This window comes from Hippocampus bargibanti, linkage group LG02, assembly GCF_051943395.1.
Source record: "Hippocampus bargibanti isolate YZ-2025 linkage group LG02, ASM5194339v1, whole genome shotgun sequence".
NCBI lineage: Eukaryota > Metazoa > Chordata > Actinopteri > Syngnathiformes > Syngnathidae > Hippocampus > Hippocampus bargibanti.
The window spans coordinates 36,071,616-36,096,615 of NC_142735.1; the positions used below are offsets into that span (position 1 = coordinate 36,071,616).

Consider the following 25,000-nt stretch of genomic DNA (forward strand, 5'->3'; position numbering starts at 1 on the left):
ACCGAGCCTCAAAATACTGTAGTTATTTAGCACGGGTCTATATTTTAATTCTGACCTACAGTACTTCAGTCCATAAGAACGGAAAATGCCAATATGTGAGTGTGTGTTTGTATGACTAGTCTTGTGAGGACCACGAACATTTTATACCATACGTCGTGAGGACATTTTTGACAAGTGAGGACCTTTTTGGACGGTCTTCACAAGTTTTTCATTGTAAAGGCTTCTAGAGGGTCTCTATCTGTTAAAGTTTCAGAAAGGTCCTCACAAATTCACTCAAAATGATTTTTGTGTGTGTATTTTCATTCCACTTGGATACACACACTTTTGACTCGCTGCGTGTGTTTGTGTGTGGGTGGTCATTCCCTTGAGCTTCCTGCACAGCCCAGCCGCATATTTTCATGTTGTTTCCAAAAATGTGACATTTTCTTCCAAGCTGCGGGGAAATGTCAGCTGCATTTCCATCCTGCATCAAAAGCCAAGTATTGGTAATGAAACCAAAATGATCATGATAGTAGTAGCTCAAAATTCTACCCTCGTCCGTCCTATTAAGAATCTCTCAAAAACACGAAAAAAAACTCTTTAACATTGGAATTCTTTCAAAACATTCTAATTCATTATAAATCTTGTGTTGATAAATATCCAATACAGTGATACCTCAGCTTACGAACTTAATTGGTTCCCCGAAAGTGTGTGTAAGGCGAAAAGTGTGTCTTCCAAACATTAATTTTCCATAGGAAACCATTAAAATGAGAACAATCCGTTCCCAGGTCCCCATAAAACATAATTTTCTACTAAATAAGCCTTAAAACTACTGAGCGTATTTTACAAAGATTCCACCGCATATAGCTCGATTTTACATTTTAAGGCTTGCCGCTGAATATACAGGAAGTCTTTTTTTCGAGTTGATGACGATCCCTAAGTGACGTCACGGAGGGAACGCCCCTATACCGAGAAAGCGACACACAATGCATTTTGCGGTGCTTTGTTTGGTCTGAAAACTTTGTGTTGATAGCGAAATTAGAAGGAAAACACATAAATAATGTGATGGTGAATCGTGTGTTGCACCAAGACTACTATTTGATACTAGTTGACACAAATTCCCAGCAGACAAATCAGCCCATTTCCAACGGAGCTTGGGCGCCATCTTGTACATTTTCTGGGTGCTACATTAGAGTCCAGATGCCTCAAAATGACACGGAAGGACTTCTTTCATCGATTGCAAACATGTATGCTTTCCTCTTCAGAACTATTTGAATCCTATTCATAACTGGATGAGTAACAGGAAAGCATCTTTTTCCAAATCTGAAGTCTCTGAAGCCATTGTTTTGATTCTGGAGCAATGCAGTTTGTGAAGGAGTATCCTGCCGTGATGTCACGAACAAGGGGGGCGGGGCTTTCCGAATATCACCAGTTCCAGGCTCATTTTGTGGCAGTTTTGCGACACTTGAACTCATTTGTATTGGTGTTTTGCATTTGATTCAAAATATCCGCCTTTGGCTATTTCAGATGCTATAAAACGTTTTTCTGATGTCAGTTAGGAAACAAAAAAAAAAAATGGTGTCTGTTGTCCTTTAAATGATGGCAGTACTTGACTTGCGCCGCTGCATCAATCAGCGGAATAGATCGGAGTCAATGATGGAGCGAGTCTGCCAAAATGAGACTCGAGGATGGGAGGTATGATGATTTGTTAGCCCTCGTGTGTCTGTTTAACGTGGATGAATCATCATGCGCTGGGAGAGCTCTGCTGGGAAATGCCATCATGATCAGGATGTGCCGGCGCACGGGAAGCCGCTGGGAACAATCTTTAACCTCATGGCACAGCATTTCTTTTATTCTTGCGGCTAAAGATGGAAATATGCACACTGAGTGTGTTTATATATATGTGTGTGTGTGCGTGGTTAATGAGAGGAAAAAGTTCATACCACAAAAGTCAAATGATATTTGAACCAAATTTACTACAGGCGTGAGGACTTTGAATGTAACCCTTTCAGAAACCTCACTCCTGCTGTTATTTCAGTTTCAAGTCCGCTTTTTATTGCTTTGTTTTTCAACAAGTTTAAGTGGGAAATGGGCTGACATTTAGTCTTCAAATGGAACACTAGTTCTTCTCTAAACTTATCAGCAACTGTTGTCCTCACTCCTTATCTGGTGTTATCCGGACCTCACCAAACCATTGAAACAGGAATTTGTGTGTTTGTGTTTGTATGTCTAGTCTTGTGAGGACCACCAACTTTTTATACCATACATAGTGAGGACATTTTTGACAAGTGAGGATATTTTAGCCGGTCCTCACAAGTTTTTCATTCTAAAGGCTTTAGTCTTCAAATGTAATGCTGTCATGATCTCGTTGGCGCTGTCGGCCCCGCCTGCAGCCTCGCAGGTGCTGGTCGTTTTAATCACCCCACTTAAAAGGACTCCCGGCACGACCATCCGGTGTCGGTTCATTGTTTGTTGCATGCTTTGTCTGCAATCGCGTGCGTGTGTTCGTTTAAACTTGGCGGACTTTTACTTTTGGTCTTCTTTTGATACTTTGTATTTTTTCTGTTCAGATGATTTTGATGTTTTACATTTTATACCATGAACAGGAGGACATTTTTGACAAGTGTGTGTGTGTGTGTTCGTGTGCACATGTGTGTGTGTGTTTTATTGGCTTGGCTACTGCTTGATGGCTTTTATTTCCTCACGCTCACTCAGAAATAACTTGACACTGTGGCCAAGGTCAACCTTACGGATGCGCACCCAGCCCACCACCATTATCACCACCACCACCACCACAACCCACCCCGGCGCACCCCAGCGCACCCCCCGCCGACAACCACAACAACACTGGAGGATATTAATGATTATATTCATGCAAAGGGCCCTATAGGCATACATGTATTTGATTAAATTCAGTGGTACTTAACAAAGCAACAGGACATTTCTACTGAAATTGCCTTAATGCTAATATGCGCCACGTGAGGAGAGCAAAAGTGATGAGGTATTTTAATATATCTGAATACATGAAAATACAACTAATTTAATAGGAAATAAACAGTTTTGTTTTTCAACAAATGACTTAGTGAGAGGAAACGAGGCTTCGGTGCTCTACAATTGACTGGATTCACAACAGATTACTTCGAAGCTAGGAAAATGTCACTAAACATGCTTTCAAAGACGTTATATGAAATATGAAGAAGGACTAGCCTGTCCATCCTTCCATCCATGCATCCTTCCTTTCATTCATCCAACCTTCCTTCCATCCTTCATTCCTTTCTTGCTTTCTTCACTCCATCCATCCTTTCATCATTCCTTCCCTCCTTCCATTCATCCATCCATCTGTCCATCCATCCATCCACCATTCATCCTTCCTTCAATCCATCCATCCTTCCATCCATCACACCATCCCTCCATCCATCCATCAATACACCCATCCGTCCATCAATCCTTCTTTCTTCCATCCATCCATCCGTCCATCCATCTTCCTTCCTTCCTTCCTTCCTGAAAAACCTGATCATGTGACTGGAAAGTGACCTTGAGAGTTTTGAAAGGCGCTTAGAAATGAAATGGATTATTATTATTATTAGTTATCTATCAGCTAGCTAGTTAACTTTCTATCTATTTGAGTTACTTCCGGGTTGCGTGAACGATGGCGCATGTGGCTGCCACTGCTCACTCACAAATAAAAAACTGTTCCTGTGACTGGAAAGTGTCCTTGAAAGGCGCCTAGAAATGAAATGGATTATTATTAATATTAGCTAACTATCAGCTAGTTAGCTAGCTAGCTTTCTATCGATTTGAGTTACTTCCTGATTGAGTGAAGACTGGCGCGAGTGGCTGCCACTGCTCACCCACAGAAGAACTGACTGTAAAGAGACCTTGAGAGCTTTCTTGTTACTCACTCATCCAGTTATGACTATGATTCCAATAGTTCTGAAGAGGAAAGCATAAATGTTTGCAATCGATTAAGGAAGTCCTTCCGTATCAATTCGAGCAGTCTGGACTCCAATGTAGTGGTCCAGAAAATGCACAAGATGGCGCACAAGCTCTGTCGGTTACATCTGTGTAAGCTCTCAGTCCTCAGTCGTACAGGAGTGGTTCATCGATGAGAAGGTTTCTTCAGACGTCATCTGTACTTCTTTGAAGGTGTCGGACGTTTCGTTTCAACTAAAATATTTTGCTGGTAGTTTTGCCCCCTATATATATATATATATATATATATATATATATCCAGACGTGGCGGTATATGATATATGGGGGGAGCAGAGGATAGCTATATATTATATATATATATATCCCTATTGTCCAGTGATCTGGTATCAATCACCTCAACAGCAAAACTAAGCCAATGTAGCCTAAGAAGTCGGTTGTAGGAAGGATCCAAATTGAACCTCACCCCACCATGGTGATTTAGTGAAGTTTTTTGCTGTTTTATGAAAATATCTTCTTTTACTCCCCTTTCAAACCATCTGTGTTCTTTCGCTAAGATTTTAACCTCATTGTCGTCAAATGAGTGGTTGCTAGCTTTAGGTGCATATGTACTCTAGCACATATGCACCTAAAAGCTAGCAAGTACTGATGACGGCTGAAGAAACCTTCTCATCGGTTGTACAAGCCTTAAACATATTTATATAAACCTTGAATATGTATTCTGTATTTCATCTTCCTCCATGAAATTCATCAGGATGTTTCGTGGATGCTTTGCCCACATTTAAAAGCAGGAAGCGAACAGACAATTAAATGATAACATCCATCCATTCATCTTATCTGATTATCAGCGAGCTTGCTCCAGCCTATCCGAGCTCACTTGGGGCAGGAGGCAGGATCCGCCCTGGACCGTTTACTAGCTAGTTGGTGGGCACACGTGGACGAACAACCATTTGCTTTCATCATCACACTTGAAGACATTTTAGAGTCTTGCATTTGTCACAAAAGAACTAATAGAAGAACTCATGGATTGGTACCAGGCTACACATAATGAATAAAATAACGTACATTTTTCCGTGTTTTTTTATTTCAGAATCAAAATGTTTTATTTTGAAGGATTAACGGATTCTCTTTTACAGTACAGTGATACCTTGGCTTACGAACTTAATTGGTTCCCAGGCAGTGTGTAAGATGAAAAGTGTGTATCCCAAAAATTAATGTCCCATAGGAAACCATTAAAATGAGAATAATCCGTTCCCAGGTCCCCATAAAACATCATTTTCTACTTATAAGCATTAAAACTACACAAAATATACCTTATTTTATGCATAAAAATGTGTTATGGTATTATAATTAAAGGAATAAACTGTACTGTATAATAAAGTCATTTTATTGACCTTTGTGATGGTCGTTGATGGCTTGATGGAATGGAGTGGCCGGTTTCCTCGATATTAAACACTTGATGAGGAACGTAGCCTTCTTCTTTCACCATCTTGAGGGATGATCCCCTGTAGGTGCTTTCTCTGCGATAATTTTACCTTGTTCCTCATCAATTGTGTTTAGCTGGGTTGATAGCTTTTTGCATCAAGTGTACAGATGGCTTGTGCGGGTTATTTGTGGAGCCTGATTGATGGGAATTTTGACCTTGCAGTCTACACTCTGCCTATCAAAGTTGAAATCCATTTTGTCACTCTCTCTCTGTCGTCTGCCTGTCTTTTTCATGTTTAAACCGCATCCCCTCACTGCTGCGTTCTTGGCCAATCACGTGGCTTTAACCGACGACTTGGGGTGGGGAATAGAGGACAAAAACAAGCCGGCTGCCATTTTCTTGTGAGGAGAACGGGCTCGTTCGCAAACGACACAACTCTTATTGTGGCAGCTTCGTGTGTATCCCGAAAAATAGTTTGTATGCCAAGGTAAAACATTCATGAATTTAACGTTCGTAAACCGAAAAGTTCGTAAGCCAAGGGGTCGTAAACCGAGGTATCACTGTACATCCATCTACATAGTATGTCAAGGCGCACTTCTCTGTCACATGATAAGTATTGTATTTTCCAGTGTATAAGGCACACCGGAGTAAGTAAGCGGCGTAATCTCGGGTTTGGGTTAAAAACAAATCCCAATTTCCCCTCGGTGTATTTAAACTAGAACAAATTTCACTGGAGTAATCCCACAGCTGATAAAAAAAGACGACAATGGAGGCCATCCTTCATCCTTTGACATTCAGTGGTTCTTTACAAGTACAAGACCAGCTTCGTTTTGGCCGCATCTTGTCTTTTAGTCGCCTTGTCAAGCACGCATGAATTGATTTATTTGTCTCTATGTTTATTTATTTGCTATCTATTAGCTATCTAGCTGGCTATCTATCTATTAGCTATATAGCTACATAGCTAGCTAGCTATTATCTATATCGCTATATGGCTAGTTAGCTATCTATTTAGCTATCTAACTTGTCCTGGGACAGTAAAGTGACCTTGAGAGTTTTGAAAGGCACTTATAAATGAAACTTATTATTGTTATTATTATTCACCCGTACTTACGACCATGACCTCCAGACACTAAATTTTAATTCTACGCCTGGGACCGCAACGTGCTAGCAATGCGGAGGACAATTTTGGCCAGGCAGCATGTCACACACTCTCACAGCAATCTACTGCGAGTTGACACCATAGGGGGGGGCAGTTGCATGTCATTTAGCCTCCGAGTCTCCATTCAACATTTTGAATGCATTTCAACTTACAACCATTTCGACTTACGACCGTTTGGTCAGAACGGAACTCGGTCGTAAGTCGGATGTTACCTGTGTAAGGATACATTTTGCTACATGGGCAATAAAAATGCCTAAAGATCTGTGATTGGCTGGCAACCAATTCAGGGTGTCCCCCGCCTAGTGACCGAAGACAGCTGGGATAGGCTCCAGCACCCTTCCCGCAACCCCGATGAGGATAGCGTTGTCTGGAATATGGACGGATGGATCATGGATGCCTAAAGATGACAGTGAAATATGAGGGAAGAATTGTAATTTCATTATTCTTCATTATTACTGATATGAGTGTGAATATGTACGCATTGGAACATCAGTCACAGGAACAAATTGTTCTGGAAATGCTTTTATTGAAATATCGAATTTAAAAGTGACTTTCCTTCAAAAAAATGTACAAAAATCAGTGACATTGATTTGAATATGATTAACTATATTATTACATTTCATAGTGCTCACAAGGCAGCGCCTGATTTTTAATCACAAGCGGTCTCTTTATGAATAATGCAAAAGGTCTGTGTTAAGATGCGAGAGGTCAACATTTGACTGGAGCAGTCAAATGTTAAAGTGGGAGAGTATTTCACCGATGGCGGTGTTTTGATGCTATCATGATACAAGTGCTAGTACCGGAGATACATTCGAGAACTTCCAAACTTTTCATAACGCCTCAGAAAAGAAAAACTTTCTACGTGTTCACTGTTTTTTCTTTTGAGAAACGTACATTGCAGAGCCGTCCAAGCAGTGGCGGGACGTCAGGGTCTGTAAGGCCTTCTCTGCTGCCCTACAAATATCTGAATCATAGCTTCCTTTCATTACTTTTCCCCTGTAGTGCCTCTTCCAGATGTGTGTTTTCGTATTCAAGCATTTAACCAATCACATTTCAGTCATCATTTGTTACCAGGGTCATAAATCTACCTGGACCCCTTCACAATCAGTTCTGCAGACCAAAGGACGACTCCATGACTCTGTTAATAACATCTGTTGTTTTAACCAATCAGATTTCGAGTTGGTGGCCTGTTTTGGGTACATGTTTGGCTAGTCACCAGTCAATCATAGTATCACCAGCCGCTAGTGACAATAACATACTGGCCAGAGCTAGCACACTGTATCTAGAGTCAATGGATAGTGACTGTGTGGAATTGCAAACCATGCAAAACACCACGGACGGGCTACACGTAGCATCTAGGAGATGATTCTGATTCTGATTCTTGGTCACCTATATCCTACTTTTTGTGTCCAGGCCCAAAGCCAGGCTCCTGAGCCACTGCATCAGCAAGGGAGACCCCTCCCCCCATTGTCGGACACACTCCTTGTCACCTGTGCCACCCCACCTCCAATCTTTCTCCAAGTTCAGGGTTGACGTCGTACTCTGGTGGGAAAGAGACCACCTTGGAACATACAACATCTGCCAAGGTCCGTACTACCATGCTCCTCTCAACTTTGTATTGTTTTTCATGTATTTTTGAAAAGTCTCTTTCATAGTTTGGTAGTTGTTGATATGGTCTGTATTGTTATAATTACCAAGGCAAAATACTTTCCTCAAATCTATTAGGCTATGTGTGCGCCAGTGTGGCTGACATTTACTGTATAAGAGAGCTGAGGTAGTCCAGACTGAAGGGGTCTCACTCCCTTAAAGGACAACCGACACCATTTTTTTGTTTCCTAACTGACATCAGAAAAACGTTTCATAGCATCGAAAATAACCAAAAAACACGCAGGCTGATATTTTTAGTCAAATGCAAAACACACAAGTGTCCCAAAACTGCTTCAAAATGACCTCGGAGATGACGAGTTTCAGAAGGTCCCGCCCCCTTGTTCGTGGTGTCACGCCAAGACGTCTTGCATTGCTCCAGAATCAAAACAATGGCTTCAGATTGGGAGAAGATGCTTTCTTGTTACACATCCAGTTATGAATATGATTCAAATAGTTCTGAAGAGGAAAGCATACATATCGAGGCAACATTGGGGGGAAACGGATCCAAAAATGTATCCAAAAAAGAGGCAGAAAATGGCGACAAAGCTCCGTGTAAGGAATTAATCAGCCCGTTTCCACAGGCTGATAAATTCCTTCCATGGAGCTTGGTCGCCCTCTTCTGGTGGCTTTTTGGTGCAACACGAGTTTTTCAGACCAAACAAGTACAGCAAAATGCATTGACGTGATGGAAGGACTGCTACAATGTGTCTTTTTTTCAGTCAGGGGCGTTCTTTCAGTGACGTCACGTACGGCCTAGTCACCAACTCAAAAACAAGACTTGCGCAATATTCAGCACGTAAAATATAGCTATATGCGGTGGAATATTTGTAAAATAAGCTCAGTCGAAGTCATTTGAAGCCATTTTACAAATTATGGACACAACTTGTCCGGAGACGTGGGTTGTCCTTCAAGAAACCTTTTCATCGATGGACCACTCCTGTACGACTGAGATCGTACACAGAAGTAGACTTTCAGCCGATCATGCTTCTACCAATATTGAATTTTCATTGCGACCTGAAATGCAAATCCTTTGTTTAAGCACTCGTTTTTTACACTCAGATATGTGAAAATAACCAGATTTTATGTTGGAGTCAAAGTTTTCTTTTTTTAAAACAATGTTTCCCAACCTTTAGGGAGCAAACATTGAAATAATGGATAACTCGTTTTGGCCAGCTGGGGTGTACAGAATATACTGTAAAGGTCATTTTCGACTCGACTTTGTCCTAAATTGTGTCCGCATATATTTGTACGCCCGTGGGTACTCTTCCACAGATGCATCTTGCCCTCAACAAAAATTCGATTGCATTTGTCAATACTAGAGAATTTGTCCTCGCGGCAATCTTTTACCTTGTTTTCTCTGGCGCCAGTCTTAAAAGGTAAAATATGCGGTGGAATCTTTGTCAAATACGCTCAGTAGAAGTCATTTGAAGCCATTTTACAAATGATGGACACAACTTGTCCGGAGACGTCACTTGTCCTTTAAGAAGACAAAGGCTCCGATCTCAAATTTTCATCTTGGAAGAAAATAGACCCATAGTCGACTTCTAAGATGAAAATGAAAGCTGGATATGAAGCTAATTTCAGAGTCTCGCACGTAAATCCGCTTTTCTCTTACCTTCTATCACTCATCGCAGACTAGTGAGAATTCCTTGTTGCGCTAACAACAAAGAGCAGATCGTAGGACAAGCGGAGGTGAGACTTGGACCACAAATGCTCTCTTTTGGACTGAGATGAAATTCATATATTGCGACAAAGGATTATCTATCTAAGGCCGAGCTCAAACCTAGCTCACTGCTTTTTTTTCCCCCCCCGTTCTGCTCCAGCGGCTAATGCGCTCCAAACTTCATACAAGTGTGGATGCTGTCAGCTGATAAGGCAGCTGTTTCCTTATCAGAAAAGATAAGATCTAAAAGTAAGGCAAGGGAGATTGAACCATTAATTACAAGAGCGATTCAACTCCGCTCTGCTCCGGTGACCGAGAGCGACATTTGGAGGGGCTTCCTCCTATTTGTAAGATTAAGGCGGCCGGCTAGTTTGTTTCGCATGGTTCGATTGTTAGCATGGAGTCAACAAGCCACGGTTTTGACACAGAAGAGCAAAGATGGGCCACGGGCGACTGATAAGCGAACACAATCTCAGCACACGCTATTGTGCAAAGCCGCACGAGCGAAAGACTCAAGTAAAATGCGTCGCATCCCTAATGTGAGTGAGTACGAGGACAATCATTCAAGGAGAATGTTGTCAAGGGCCAGAACTTAATTGGTTCCCAGAAAGTGTGTAAAGCGAAAAGTGTGTATTCCAAACATTAATTTCCCATAGGAAACCATTAAAATGAGAATAATCCGTTCCCAGGTCCCCGTAAAACACAATTCTCAACGAAATAAACCTTAAAACTACACACAATATACCTTATGTTATGTATAATAAATGTGATATGATATTGTGATTAAAGAAATAAACTATAATGTATATTAAAACCGTTTCGTTTACCTTTTTGATGGTCTATCGATGAAAATGTTTCTTCAGCCGTCATCTGTACTTCTTTGAAGGTGTCGGACGTTTCGCTTCGTATCCAAGATGCTTCTTCAGCGAACTTAAGTCTTACTAGTAGTATCAGCCCTATATATATATATTGTCCGACACCTTCAAAGAAGTACAGATGACGGCTAAAGAAACCTTTTCATCGATGGACCACTCCTGTACGACTGAGAGACTTTTTGATGGTCGTTGATGGCTTTGAAAGTCACTGATAAATACAATGTGTGATTATTATTATTGATAGAATAGATAGCTTTTTGCATCAAGTGTCTCAAGGAGCTCTGGGTTGTACATCTTGAAAGTTGTGATATTGCAATAGCAACAGATGCAAGCAGACACACTAGAAACTTTATTAATAGCTGGTATCCTTGCTTGTATGTTCTCTTGAAATTGTACAGATGGCTTGTGCGGGTTATTTGTGGAGCTTGATTGATAGGATTTTTTTTAACCTTGCAATCTACACTGTGCCTGTGAACTATCAATAAAGTTGAAACGAGTCCAAATTTCAGTGTGTTTTCTATCCATTTTCACTTTAGTTTTTTTTTTTGTTTCAAGCTCTGTCATCGGCAATAAATAAATGAATGAATAAATAAATAAATAAATAAATGATCAAACAAATACATACATCAATAAATAAATACATACATCAATAAATAAATACATTCATCAATAAGTAAATACATACATACATACATACATACGTATGTATGTATGTATTATTTTGGATTATTTTGTAATTTTTATTAGTTTTTATTAATTTGTATTAATTTGGATTTATTTTAATGTATTTTTCATACGTATAGCATAAGGCCAACGTATGTACGTACATATGTATGTATGTATGTATTTACAAATTAATAAAAACTGATAAAAAGTAATAAAAATTATTACACAATAATAACAAAATAATAAAAAATAAAATAATAAACACTTATAACAATTAATATCCTGTGAATGTAAAGTGTCCTTGAGAGTTTTGAAAGGCACTTAGAAATGAAATGTATTATTATTATTAATAAAAAATAATACAAATAAATAAATAAACACATGCAAAATACTGTGACCAGTATAATAAAGGATGCCACCAAATGACTGTATTATACACATGTACTATTAAATATGCTTCAGCAGTGTTTTTTTGGGGAGGGTGCTGTTGTCATATTATGCTGACGTGCATGTTATTCACAGGAAATTTGTCAGTTGGTTGTCCAATAATTGTCCAAAGAACCTCCTCTCCATTTCCAGTATAGGCTCTTTCCCTTATTTCATTCATATTTCATTCTTTCTTATGAATAGATACATTGAGATTAAATCAATTGATTCAAGTTTCTTTCATGTAACATCTATTGCATCATTATTCAAATTTTCAATTTGCACTGGACTTGCCATACTAATAACGCCGCACAGGAAATTCAAAACCATGTGATATCAGTTCATCTATTTCTCTGATGCATCAATATTCTTTTTCCAGCATGGATTTCTCCATCTAATCTTGACATTATCATGCAGACGCTACTCTCTCATATGGAATTCAAATGCGCGGGCACATATTCTCCTCCAATCTCTGCATGAAAGCTTGTATTTCACATTCCATTTTAGATATTCTGAAACAGGTCTGAGTGAGGCTCATTCAAACCAGACACCGCCGTCTCTGATAGCAACAATCTCAGCTGATTTTCTCTCCTATCTCACAGTTTTTTTTATCATTGTCTCCGCTGTCATCACATGTCAATGTGCTAGGTACAACTGCTGCAATCACTGTCATTCACAACTCCCAATTTGTATTCGCCTTGAATGTGTGTGTGTGTGTGTGTGTGTGTGTGTTTCTAGTCCCCACCATGTAACAAAAATGTGTATGTGTGTGTGTGTGTTTCTAGTCCCCACCATGTAACAAAAATGTGTATGTGTGTGTGTGTGTGTGTGTGTGTTTGTATGACTAGTCTTGTGAGGACCACTCACATTTTATACCATATGTAATGAGGACATTTTTGACAAGTGAGGACCTTTTAGTCGGTCCTCACAAGTTTTTCATTCTAAAGGCTTCTCGAGGGTCTATATATGCATCGGGTAAAGTTTCAGAAAGGTCCTCACAAATTCACCCAAATTGATTTTTTTGGTGTGTATTTTCATTTCACTTGGATACACACACTTTTGACTCACTGTGTGTGTGTGTGTGCGTAGTTAATGAGAGGAAAAAGTTCATACCACAAAAAGTAAAACGATATTTAAACCAAATTCACGAAAGGGGTGAGGACTTTGAATGTACCCATTCAGAAACCTCACTCCTGCTGTTATTTCAGTTTTTAATCATTGAAACAGGAATGTGTGTGTGACATTGAAACAGGAATGTGTGTGTGTGTTTGTGCATGTTTTTGTGTATAAACAATCTTCATCACCCCCTTGTGTAGTGTCTGTCCCCCATTTTAGCTCAGGTCCACTACCAGAGGCCAGGAACCTTGAGGGTTCTGCGCAATATCCTTGCTGTTCCCAGCTGTGCTTTTCTGGACTGAGATATCTGATGTTGTTCCCGGTATCTGTTGCAACCACCACAGGCAAGACTGCCACCTTTACCTTCCAGGCTCTCTCCAGCTCCTCTCTGAGCCATTGGTATCTCTCTAGTTTCTCGTGTTCCTTGTTTCCGCTGTTTTCATCACTCAGGACTGCAACACCCACAACAATGGCCTTCCTTTTAAGCACAATAGCTGGTTGGTTTTCCATTACCATCTTGTCAGTCTGTATCTGGAAGTCCCACAGGATCTTTGCTCGGTCATTCTCTACCACCTTTGGAGGTGTTTCCAATTTTGACTTTGGGGTTTCCAGTCCAAACTCCACATAGATGTTTTGGTAGACTATGCCAGCCACCTGGTTGAGGCGCACCATGTAAGCTATCGCTGCCCGTATCTTAGACCCGAGAGTTATGTGTTGGATTGTCTCAGGCGACTCTTTGCACAACTGACACCTTGGGTCTTGTCTGGGGTGGTATGTATGGGCCTCGACGGTTCAGCACAGAGGCACCCATCCTGGAGCAGGCCCTGAGCATCCAGGACGAGGGCCTCTGTGCTGTCCTTTAGGCCAGCCCTCTCTAGCCACTGATAGGACTTCTTGAGATCAGCCACTTCGGTTATGGTTCGGTGGTAGGGCTTTTCCTCCCATGATTGTCCCTCTTCCAGCACCTCATCCTCTGTTCCCCATTGTCTGAGACATTCTCTGAGGAAGTCATCCGTTGGAGCCTTCTGCTTGATGGAATAATGGAGCTTGGATGTTTCTTCCTGGACATTGCCCCGTACTCCTTCATTACCGCTGGCGTAGTCTCAGGGTGCTGGATTTGAAACCTTCTATGAATGCTTCAGAGCTTTTGGGTCTTAACATCTGTGGTCTGAATCGCTTCCTTTCTGATCACTGGCAGGCCAAAGCTGTTCATTGCCCAGGTCTTGTTCTATCCATTCCTTCTAACTAACTCTCTGGAGCAGGGGTGTCAAAATCCGGTCCTCGAGGGCCGCCGTCCGACATGTTTTCCAAGTCTCCCTGTTGCAACGCAAGGGAACGGGCTCAATGGAAACACCTGATTCTAATGATCGGCTAATCAGCAAGCTCTGCGGAAGTCTGACATGAGCCCGTTCCCTTGAATCAGGTGCGTTGCAATAGGGAGACTTGGAAAACATGTTGGACGGCGGCCCTCGAGGACCAGAGTTTGACACCCTTGCTCTGGTACCTCCAGATGGCCGTAGACCGGTTCCTTGTTGCCAGTTTGAGGTTGCCATTGGCTGCTTGTGGTATACTGAGGTACTTGTAGCTGTCTGCTATTGTTCCTTCAGGGAGTGAGACCCCTTCAGCGTGGACTACCTCGGCCCTCTTAGTCAACATCCGACTTCACTTTTCAAACCCGAATGAAATCCCCAATGTCACTGCTGTCGATCCTGGCTGTGTGGACCAGGTTGTGTATTCATAAAAAGAACAGAATTGAAATTTTGAAAGTCCCCATGTCCTTGTTAACCTTGTTGCTTTTCCTGGGCCGACCACCCCACCGCCACCCCTCCTGCTGCACCAATGTGATTTGCTACTATGATATGCAAAAGATCCAATTAAATAGCAAACAACCTACTTTGGGAGACAAAATAGGACAAAAGAGGCAGCTACAAGCTTTTCCTCCATCTGTCTAATATAGCAACTCATATCTATAGTGTGTGTGTGTGTGTGTGTGTGTGTTTGTGTTTGTGTGTAGCATGCATCAGTACCTATTAACTCAATGTTTATTAGACCAGAAAGAAAATCAAATTGGTCTTTGGCTGGTAGCCATGGATTCAGTGATTAATGTACAACATTTCACCTTTGGGGTATTCTAAGCGTGAGTTGTCAGTCATAAACAATCTGGTATTGACGCTTCCAGCAGAAGCTGCTTCTGTCATTTCCCCCCATACCCCCCATACCCTTCCACCCCCGTTTTTCTGCTCACCTGCTCCTCGTCGCATTTTCCTCACGAGTCTTGTTATTCCCGATTAGCTCTTGTGCTTAACCTCGCGTCTCGGTTTGCCTCATTGCCAGTTTATTGTCATGCCACTGACTCCAGTCATTCTTTCCCACGTTTGTTTTCCAACTTTGTCCATTGTCCTCATCATTTTGGCCATTGCTGATTGACAACGACTGGACTGAGTCCACCCTTTTCTTAAGCTGTCTATTTTTCGGACACTTTTATCCTTTTATAAGGGGATGTAGATCAACCTACATACCAAAGGAGGGAGGGGCAGTCATCCTACACTCCACTAAATAATTTATTTTATATTGACAATCAATGTACAGTGATACATTGGCTTACAAACTTAATTGGTTCCCAGACAGAGTGTGTAAGGTGAAAAGTGTGGATCCCAAAAATTTATTTCCCGTAGAAACCATAAAAATGAAAATAATCCGTTCCCAGGTCCCCATAAAACACAATTTTCTCCTTTCTAATTTTCTAAGCCTTAAAACTACACAAAATATACCTTATTTTATGTATAATAAATGTGCTATGATATTATAATTAAGGAAATAAACTGTACTGTATAATAAAGTTGTTTTCATTTCCTTTGTGATGGTCGTTGATGGCTGAATGGAATGGAGTGGCCGCTTTCATCAGCGTTAAACGCTTGATGAGGATCGTAGCCTTCTTCTTTCACCATCTTGAGGAATGATCCCTTGGAGGTGCTTTCGCTGCAATAATTTTACCTAGTTCCTCATCAATTGTGTTCTGTTTAGCTGGGTTGATTGCTTTTTGCATCAAGTGTACAGATGGCTTGTGCGGGTTATACAGTCAACACTCTGCCTTTAACGGGCTTGTTCGCGAACGACACATCACTCATTGTGGCAACTCCACGTGTATCCCGAAAAATAGTTCGTAGGCCAAGGTAAAATTTTCATTAATTTAACGTTTGTATACCGAAAAGTTTGTAAGCCAAGGGATTCGTAAACCGAGGTATCACTGTATTTGAAGTGCACAAGCCCTCCAACGCTTCAGCTGCAACGCTTTTTGTCATTGTCACTGAAATTCCAGGACCCACAGAATATTGAGTTTTATATAAAAATTAGCATTCCATGCAGCGTAAGAAATCATACTCTTATCTCATCAAAAAAAAAGTTAATTCCTAAACTACATGGGACTGGATTTATATGAGCTTGAAATGAGGGCGGCTGTCCAAAATACAATGCAATACATACATATTGGTTTATGTAGCGCTTTAACAACAGCTGAAGCTGGAACAAAGCGCTAAAATGAATAAAGGGAAATGCTGTGCCTTTGTGGAAGGGAAAAAACATTGCCAGACGTTTGGCCAGCTCTTTATCGGCACCCAAACAAGAAAAAAAAAAACCCCGAACTAAATAGGGAATGGTGCTCTATGTCAAACAGTGATACCTCAGCTTACAAATTAATTGGTTCCCAGAAAGTGTGTGTTAGGTGAAAAGTTCACCTGCCAAACATATATTTCCCATAAGAAACCATTAAAATGAGAATAATCCGTTCCCTGGTCCCCATAAAACATAAATGTCTACTAAATAAGCCTTAAAACTACACAAAATACACCTACTATGTATCATAAATGTGGCATTGTATTGCAATTAAGGAAATAAACTGTATAAATAAACTGAATAAATTCAGGAATGACAGTGAATGGGTTAATATCACACTTAACTGTCTAAATAAGCTTTTTTTTCTTCACATTTTCAGGCAGTGGTGTCCCGTAAAATGTGCCTGGTCTCAAAAAAGTTTGAAAAATAAGGAATTAATATCATGCCCCAGTGAAATAATCAGTTTTTCTCATAGCAGTACATAATTTACAAATATAATAATAATAATAATAATAATAATAATAATAATAATAATAATACCTTTCATTTACCAGCGCCTTACAGAACAAACAACGATTTTCCTTCTGTGTTTTGTACCTGATCAAATTTTCAGTGTTGTTGTTAAAAATAAGGATTGAAAATATTTTTGTCATACCATTCCTTGCAAACATAATTACATTTTTTTCTCTTATTGTTCTCTCCTGTTGGTCTTTTTTAATTGCCATTTTTTAAACAAGTTATGTGAATGCTAATCCACTCGTCTCCCTCTCCCCACCTTATAGCAGACTAGTCCCTGATATAAATGAAAAAGGAAAAAGCAATTTAATTAGGCATAGTTCCATAATTAAAATAAATGACTTGCGTTGCTTTTCATTAAAACACGATGGAAGATATTTACGTGTCACATTTTGCCCCCCCCCCCCAAAAACAAATAATCATTGCAAATTATCATTGCACAAAGCCAGCAGTGCTATTTCAATTGCATTTATTGACTTCACAGAGAGATTTGTCTTGAATACATTTGTTGTAATGATGCTTATATTGCATTTTATTGACTTTCTATGTGCTCCCTCACAGCATCGAAATGAAAGCGTTGCTAATCATTTATATTTGCTTTCAACACCGGTGCACATTTTGCACAAAAGCAAATGATGTACATGCCGTACAGTGATACCTCGGTTTATAAACCCCTTGGCTTACAAACGTTTCGATTTACGAACGTTAAATTTATTACAATTTTACCTTGGCAGACAAACTATTTTTCGGGATACACACGGAGCTGCCACAATGAGTGATGTGACGTTCGCGAGCGAGCCCGTTCGCCTAACAACAAAATGGCAGCTGACTTATTTTGTCCTCTATTCCCCGCCCCCAGTCTTCGATTAAAGCCAAGTGATTGGTCAAGAACGCAGCAGTGAGGGGAGGTGGTTTAAACATGAAAGAGACATGCAGACGACAGAGAGAGAGAGTGACAAAATGGATTTCAACTTTGATAGTTCAAAGGCAGAGTGTAGACTGCAAGGTTAAAATTCCCATCAATCAGGCTCCACAAATAACCCGCACAAGCCATCTGTACACTTGATGCAAAATGCTATCAACCTAGCTAAACAGAACACAATTGATGAGGAAGTAGGTAAAATTATCGCAGAGAAAGCACCTACAAGGGATCGTTCCTCAAGATGGTGAAAGAAGAAGGTTACGTTCCTCATCAAGTGTTTAATGCTGATGAAAGCGGCCACACATCAACGACCATCACAAAGGTCAATAAAACGACTTTATTATATAGTACAGTTTATTTCTTTAATTTTAATACCATAGCACATTATTATACATAAAATAGGGTATATTCTGTGTAGTTTTAAGGCTTAGAAAATTAGAAAGTAGAAAATGATGTTTTATGGGGAACTGGGAACAGATTATTCTCATTTTAATGGTTTCCTATGGTAAATTAATTTTTGGGATCCACACTTTTCGCTTTGCACACTCTGTCTGGGAACCAATTAAATTCGTAATCCAACGTATCACTGTATTCTGTGGGTCCTGCAATTTGAGTGACAATGGCACTGGAGTGGACACATTCTTGCACATCGTCTGCCAATCAATGATTTAAATATTTAGTTTTGATTGGCACGATGACTTCACGACACGCCCACGACACAATGATAACAAAAGCCTTCCAACTTCTTTCCGAGTCGCTTAACATTAGCATCAAAATGATGCAAATGTTTTCAGTCGCATCGTAACAATTTTCAAACTCCGTCCGTCATTTACCTTGTCCGTGGCGTCTCTCGGCTCGTTTCATAGCACTTTATCTCCGAGCCTATTTCCAATTACCGCCTTTCCGAACAAGATTGGATCGTTTAAATGAAGCAACAAGCCAGCCAGTGAGGAAGAAAGAGAATAGGAGCGCCGCTATACGCATAGAATGAAGAAACCTTGTCTGGACTGACTCCATGACTCATTTCTACTTGTCCCGCAGGCCCGCTGAGCATGACATGACAAATGCTTCCAATGATTAGGCTGTAGGGATAGTTTTAATTAATCCTGGGAGAGTAGGTTTCTCGGTTCCATCTGCCTGTTGGCCAAGTACTACCATTAAAACCCCCAAGTGGATACCAGATATATTTCTCCTCTTGCTGGAAGGATGACCTGACTTTTTTTTTTTGTTAGGGGGTTTTTCTATGAACTCAGAGATCCTCTACTTGGGTGATCAGGAGAACTGTGTTCATCTCTTTGGAATTTTGCCCTCTCAGGAGCCATACTCTATACAGTCAAACCTCGGTTTTCGAACCTCTCGGTTCTCATCCCATTCGGTTTTCAACGGAAAATGTCATATTTTTTATGCCCCGGTATACAACCGAAATTCGGTTCTCAACCAAACTGAGTGCACCTGAATGCATCACTCGACTACCCTTCGCGTCCTTCACTTCCTTACGTGTCACGTCTTCCTCATTGTGACCGACGCATTAATAAGTATGATTTTTAAAGCAAGCAGAGGATGGTTTGAAAAGTTAGTGTGCCCTGTGATTGGTGAGCAACAAGTTCAGGATGTCCCCCGCTTACTGCCCAAAGACATCTGGGATAGGTGCCAACACGCCTCGTGGCAGACAGAGAGAGATATTTTTATGTACAGATGTTAATGTTGATGTTAATAATGTGTGAAAATAAAACATTACAGTTTGTTTTTATAGAATTTTACACATGACCTGCTCTACTATTAAGTTTTTATCAGAATCAGAATCAGAATGAGATTATCCGGTTTATGCTGTGAAATAGTTAAAAAGTTGTTTTCTAGACCTTGAACGGAATAAGATTTTTTACATTGATTTTAATGGAAAGTGCTGTTTCTGTTTTTGAACAAATCGGGTTTCGAACAGGTTTCTGAAACGGATTGTGGTCGAAAACCGAGGTATGACTGTACCCCACTATCTTTTCACTCCCATATAAATAACATGTCAATCGTCTCCGTCCTTCTCTCACTCCTCACACCACTGCTATCCTTATCCACAGTCTCGTACTTACTTCCCGTATCGATTATTGTAACTCACTTCTTTTCGGGGGGGCAATCAAAAATTTCTCCATAAACTCCAACTAGTCCAAAATTCCTCTGCCCGGATTATCACTAAAACCCCCTCCTTTCACCACATCACTCCTATCCTCCAGCAGCTCCACTGGCTCCCTGCTAAACTTCATATTGATTTCAAGATACATACGTCTGTGTAAGCTCTCAGTCGTACAGGAGTGGTCCATCGATGAAAAGGTTTCTTCAGCCGTCATCTGTACTTCTTTGAAGGTGTCGGACGTTTCGCTTCTTATCCAAGAAACTTTGCCAGCAAACTAAAGTCTTACTGGTAGTTTAAGCCCTTTATATGTTTCCCTACTGTCCAGACATGGTGGTGCCGGACTCTGATATGATAGGTCCCTGCTCTCAGGTTGGGGGGAGCAGAGGACTGATCCCTGCGGCTCCACTGATTGTTCCTATTGTCCTGACTCACGACTGGCCTGATTGCTCCGGTATCACGTCATCAGCATTACTAATCCTATGTTGCCTAAGCACCTCACACCACCATATCGGTTTAGTGAAGGATTTAGCTGTTTTATGAAAATCACTTCTTTTACTCCCCTTTCACACACAGAATATCACGTAGTGAACGCCACAGGGTTAGTAGAGAGTATCAAAGACCTCATATTGGAACCTTTTCATCGATGGTTCAAGATACATACTTCTGTTTACATCTAAAACCATCCATAACCTTACACCCCCCCATCTGTCTGACCGACTTCAAATCTACGTTGCCTCTCGGGCCCGTCGGTTGTCCTTTAAACAGCTTCTTCCCGCGTCGCCATTAAGTCTTTAAACAGTAACCCAAATAGAACTACATAGTGCAATTTTTCGATGATGATACTAGTGCAGCGTGTTCTACCGGAGACAAATTCCTTGTATGTTCTACATACTTGGCCAATAAAGATGATTCTGCTTCTTTACAAGTCCTGAAAGTGGAAGTGGCAGGAGTATGATGGTGACCGGACTTAAAATGAGCTCACTCATCTGTTTTGCTTAGAGATGACATATAAGCCCGGATTTCATCTGAAGGCTGAAAACTATGATTTAGTGCTGAACTTTTTAAAATGAAATACTGCATTTTCAGGCACTAGGCAACCGTGGTAATAAGGATGATATGAGGAAGCATGGGAGGGAGGGGCAGAGGTCGCCGTCTGGGCACTGGCCCCTCTTTGCTCGCTGCGATATGAAGCGTTGCTAAACAACATTACATCTTGGTCCCCTGGAACAGGTACACCCTTAGTGGATAGGAAATCTCATCATTTTCTGCCCCTTTTTCTCTTGGTCTTATGGTTTTATAAGTACAGTGATACCTTGCTTTACGAACCCCTTGGCTTACGAACTTTTCGCTTTACGAATGTTACATTTATGAAGATTTTACCTTGGAATACAAACTATTTTTCGGGATACACACGGAGCGCCACAATGTGTGATGAGCCCGTTCTCCTAACAAGAAAATGGCAGCCTACTGTTTTTGTCCTCTATTCCACGCCCCCAATCTTCGGTTAATGCCACGTGATTGGTCAAGAACGCAGCAGTGAGGGGAGGTGGTTTAAACATTAAAGAGACAGGCAGACAACAGTGAGAGAGTTTCAACTTTGATAGTTCTCAGGCAGAGTGTAGACTGCAAGGTTAAACTATCCCATCAATCAGGCTCCACAAATAACCCACACAAGCCATCTGTACACTTGATGCAAAAAGCTATCAACCCAGCTAAACAGAGCACAATTGATGAGGAACTAGGTAAAATGATCGCAGAGAAAGCACCGACAAGGGATCATTCCTCAAGATGGTGAAAGAAGAAGGCTACGTTCCTCATCAAGTGTTTAATGCTGATGAAACTGGTCACTCCATTCCATGAAGCCCTAAATGACCATCACAAAGGTCAATAAAACCACTTTATTATACGGTACAGTTTATTTCTTTAATTACCATACAATATCACATTTATTATACATACAATAAGGTATATTTTGTGTAGTTTTAAGGCTTAGAAAATTATGCTTTATGGGGACCTGGAAACTGATTATTCTCACTTTTAATGGTTTCCTATGAGAAATTAATGTTTGGAAGAAAATCTTTTCGCCTTACACACTCTTTCTGGGAACCAACATTATTCGCTTTGCACGGATCGTGACAAGAAAGTCTAATGATTGGATGGAAAGAGTGTCGAAAAATACATTGAGAGAGAGTCTCGTCTGGTGGTCTGCTGTCAAGAAGATAAAAAAAAAAAATACTTTCCGATCTGGGAAATTGGGGTTCACTCAAGTCCTTTTTTTACAAGGTAGAAGACAATCTCATCTCACGTTTGCAGCCACTTTCTGTTAACGGCGAAAAAAGAAAACTTTCAACGATGTTGGCAGCATTTCCTCTTCCTTCTTCTAAACATCTAAATCCTTCAATAATAAAAATGAAGCCGCGAGGCATATGTTGTCCTCAAAGCCCTGCTTCGCTCTGAGCTTCTCTCAAGCATCCGAGCTCCTGAAGTGAGGCTGCGCTTTAAACACCAGACCCTCATTTCAAAGTCTACCTCTCAGAAAGCAATCTGATCCCAAAGGAGATTGTTTTTGAAACATTTATGCAGGCCGGGCAAGCTTTGGCATCACTATAGTTCCTCAGCGAACGACAACGGTTAATGTAGGACACACGCAGCAGTGGGCGGGGGGAGGGGTTACAGAAACAGAAACACACACACACACGAAAGGGAGACGACAGAGCTTGAAACAAAAAAAAAAAACAAAAGTGAAATGGTGAGAAAATGGATAGAAAACACAGTGAAATTTGGACTTGTTTCCACTTTATTGACAGTTCAAAGGCAGAGGGTAGACTGCAAGGTTAAACTATCCCATCAATCAGGCTCCACAAATAACCCGCACAAGCCATCCGTACAATTTGAAGAAGACATACAAGCAAGGGAACCAACTATTCGTGAAGTTTTTGTGTGTCTGTCTGCATCTGTTGCAATATGACAACCTCTAAGATGTACAACCCAGAGCTCCTTGAGACACTTTATGCAAAAAAAGCTATCCATTCCATCAAGCCATCAACGACCATTACAAAGGTAAACAAAATGACTTTATTACATAGTGCAGTTTATTTATTTTATTACAATACATTAGCAAATGTATTATACATGAAATAAGGTATATTGTGTGTAGTTTTCAGGCTTATTTTGTTGAAAATTATGTTTTATCGGGACCTGGCAACGGATTATTCTCATTTTAATGGTTTCCTATGGGAAATTAATGTTTGGAATACACACTTTTTGCGTTACACACACTTTCTTGGAACCAATGAAGTTCGTGAGTTATCACTGTATTTCCTCAGCGAGTGACAACGTTTAATGTTGGACACACCTACTTATCAATGTGCTTTTACCTTTTGCGAATATCACATTCCCAAACAAATAAAGAAATACATAGTAAATGAACAAGCAAATAAATAAATATATAATAATAATGATAATGATAATAATAATAGTATCAATAGTACCAATAGTACCAATAATACTACTAGTACTACTACTACTACTACTACTACTACTAATAATAATAATAATCAATGGTGCATTTAGATATGATTATTTGTCTTTATTTTATGGTCAACATAGCTAGCTAGCTGGCTATCTATCTAGTTATCTGGCTATCTATCTAGCAAGCTAGCTATCTATCGTCTAGCTGGCTCGCTATCGATTAGCTATCTGGCTGGCTATATAGCTATCTAGCTAGCTATCTAGCTCACTGGGTATTGGCTATCTATTAGTTAGCTAGCTAGCGTTCTATCTACAGTAAAGTCTGGTTATATCGATATTCTCGGGAGTCGGAAAAAATATCGATATAACCGGACTATCGATATATCCCATCCTGCGGCATTTAAATTTTCTCCTTGCGTTCATAGAAATAGTATCGTAATAAGCAGTACTATCGATATAACGAGACTTTACTGTATTTGAGTTACATCCGTGTTGAAAGGCACTTATGAATGAAATGTGTTATTATTATTTGTCTTTCTTATTTCACCTTTCAGTTGATTGAAATTGAAAAGAGGACTACTTGTTTTTCATTCTTGTCAGAGAGAAAAGGCCCGACGCAACGGAACATCTGCTCGGAAAGTGTAAACAACAAGGCAACCCGTGGAGACGCAACCTTTGCATTTGGATTCCTCTTACGCTACATTGGAACAACATCAAGTGGCCGCGGTTATATTCTCTCAAGTAAAAGGTAAATGTCAGCATGGCAGATGACACCGTCCACTCGCCCGTTGGCGGCGGCACAAGACAAATACACAAGATCTCGCAGACACAACACTAACCAGGATGTCAGGACAGTGATACCTTGGCTTACAAACTTAATTGGTTCCCAGACAGAGTGTGTAAGGCGAAAAGTGTTTATCCCAAAAATTAATGTCCCATAGGAAACCATTAAAAGGAGAATAATCCGTTCCCAGGTTCCCATAAAACATAATTTTTGACTTTCTAATTTTCTAAGTCTTAAAACTACACCAAATATATCGATGAAAAAGTTTCTTCAGCCGTCATCTGTACTTCTTTGAAGGTGTCGGACGTTTCGTTTCTTATCCAAGAAAAATATACCTTCTTTTATGTATCATAAATGTGCTATGGTATTATAATTAAAGAAATAAACTATACCGTATAATAAAGTCGTTTTATTGACCTTTGTGATGGTCGGCGATGACTTGATGGAATGGAGTGGCCGCTTTCATCAACATGAAACACTTGATGAGGAACGTAACCTTCTTCTTTTACCATCTTGAAGAATGATCCCTTGTAGGTGCTTTCTCTATGATAATTTTATCTAGTTCCTCATCAATTGTGTTCCGTTTAGCTGGGTTGATAGCTTTTTGCATCAAGTGAACAGATGGCTTGTGGCGGTTATTTGTGGAGCCTGATTGATGGGATATTTTAACCTTGCAGTCTACA

At 40.4% G+C, this 25,000-nt stretch overlaps 1 protein-coding gene across 3 annotated transcripts in view; it reads left to right on the plus strand.

Moving 5' to 3' along the window:
* Positions 1-25,000, plus strand: part of LOC148902561 (uncharacterized) — an 84,726-nt gene that overhangs the window by 31,234 nt on the left and 28,492 nt on the right. For all 3 annotated transcript variants that reach the window (XM_088991196.1, XM_088991194.1, XM_088991195.1), the window contains exons 4-5: positions 7,908-8,080; positions 24,134-24,281. In XM_088991196.1, coding sequence (XP_088847322.1) covers positions 7,908-8,080; positions 24,134-24,281 — 321 coding nt within the window. The remainder of the gene's footprint in view (positions 1-7,907; positions 8,081-24,133; positions 24,282-25,000) is intronic.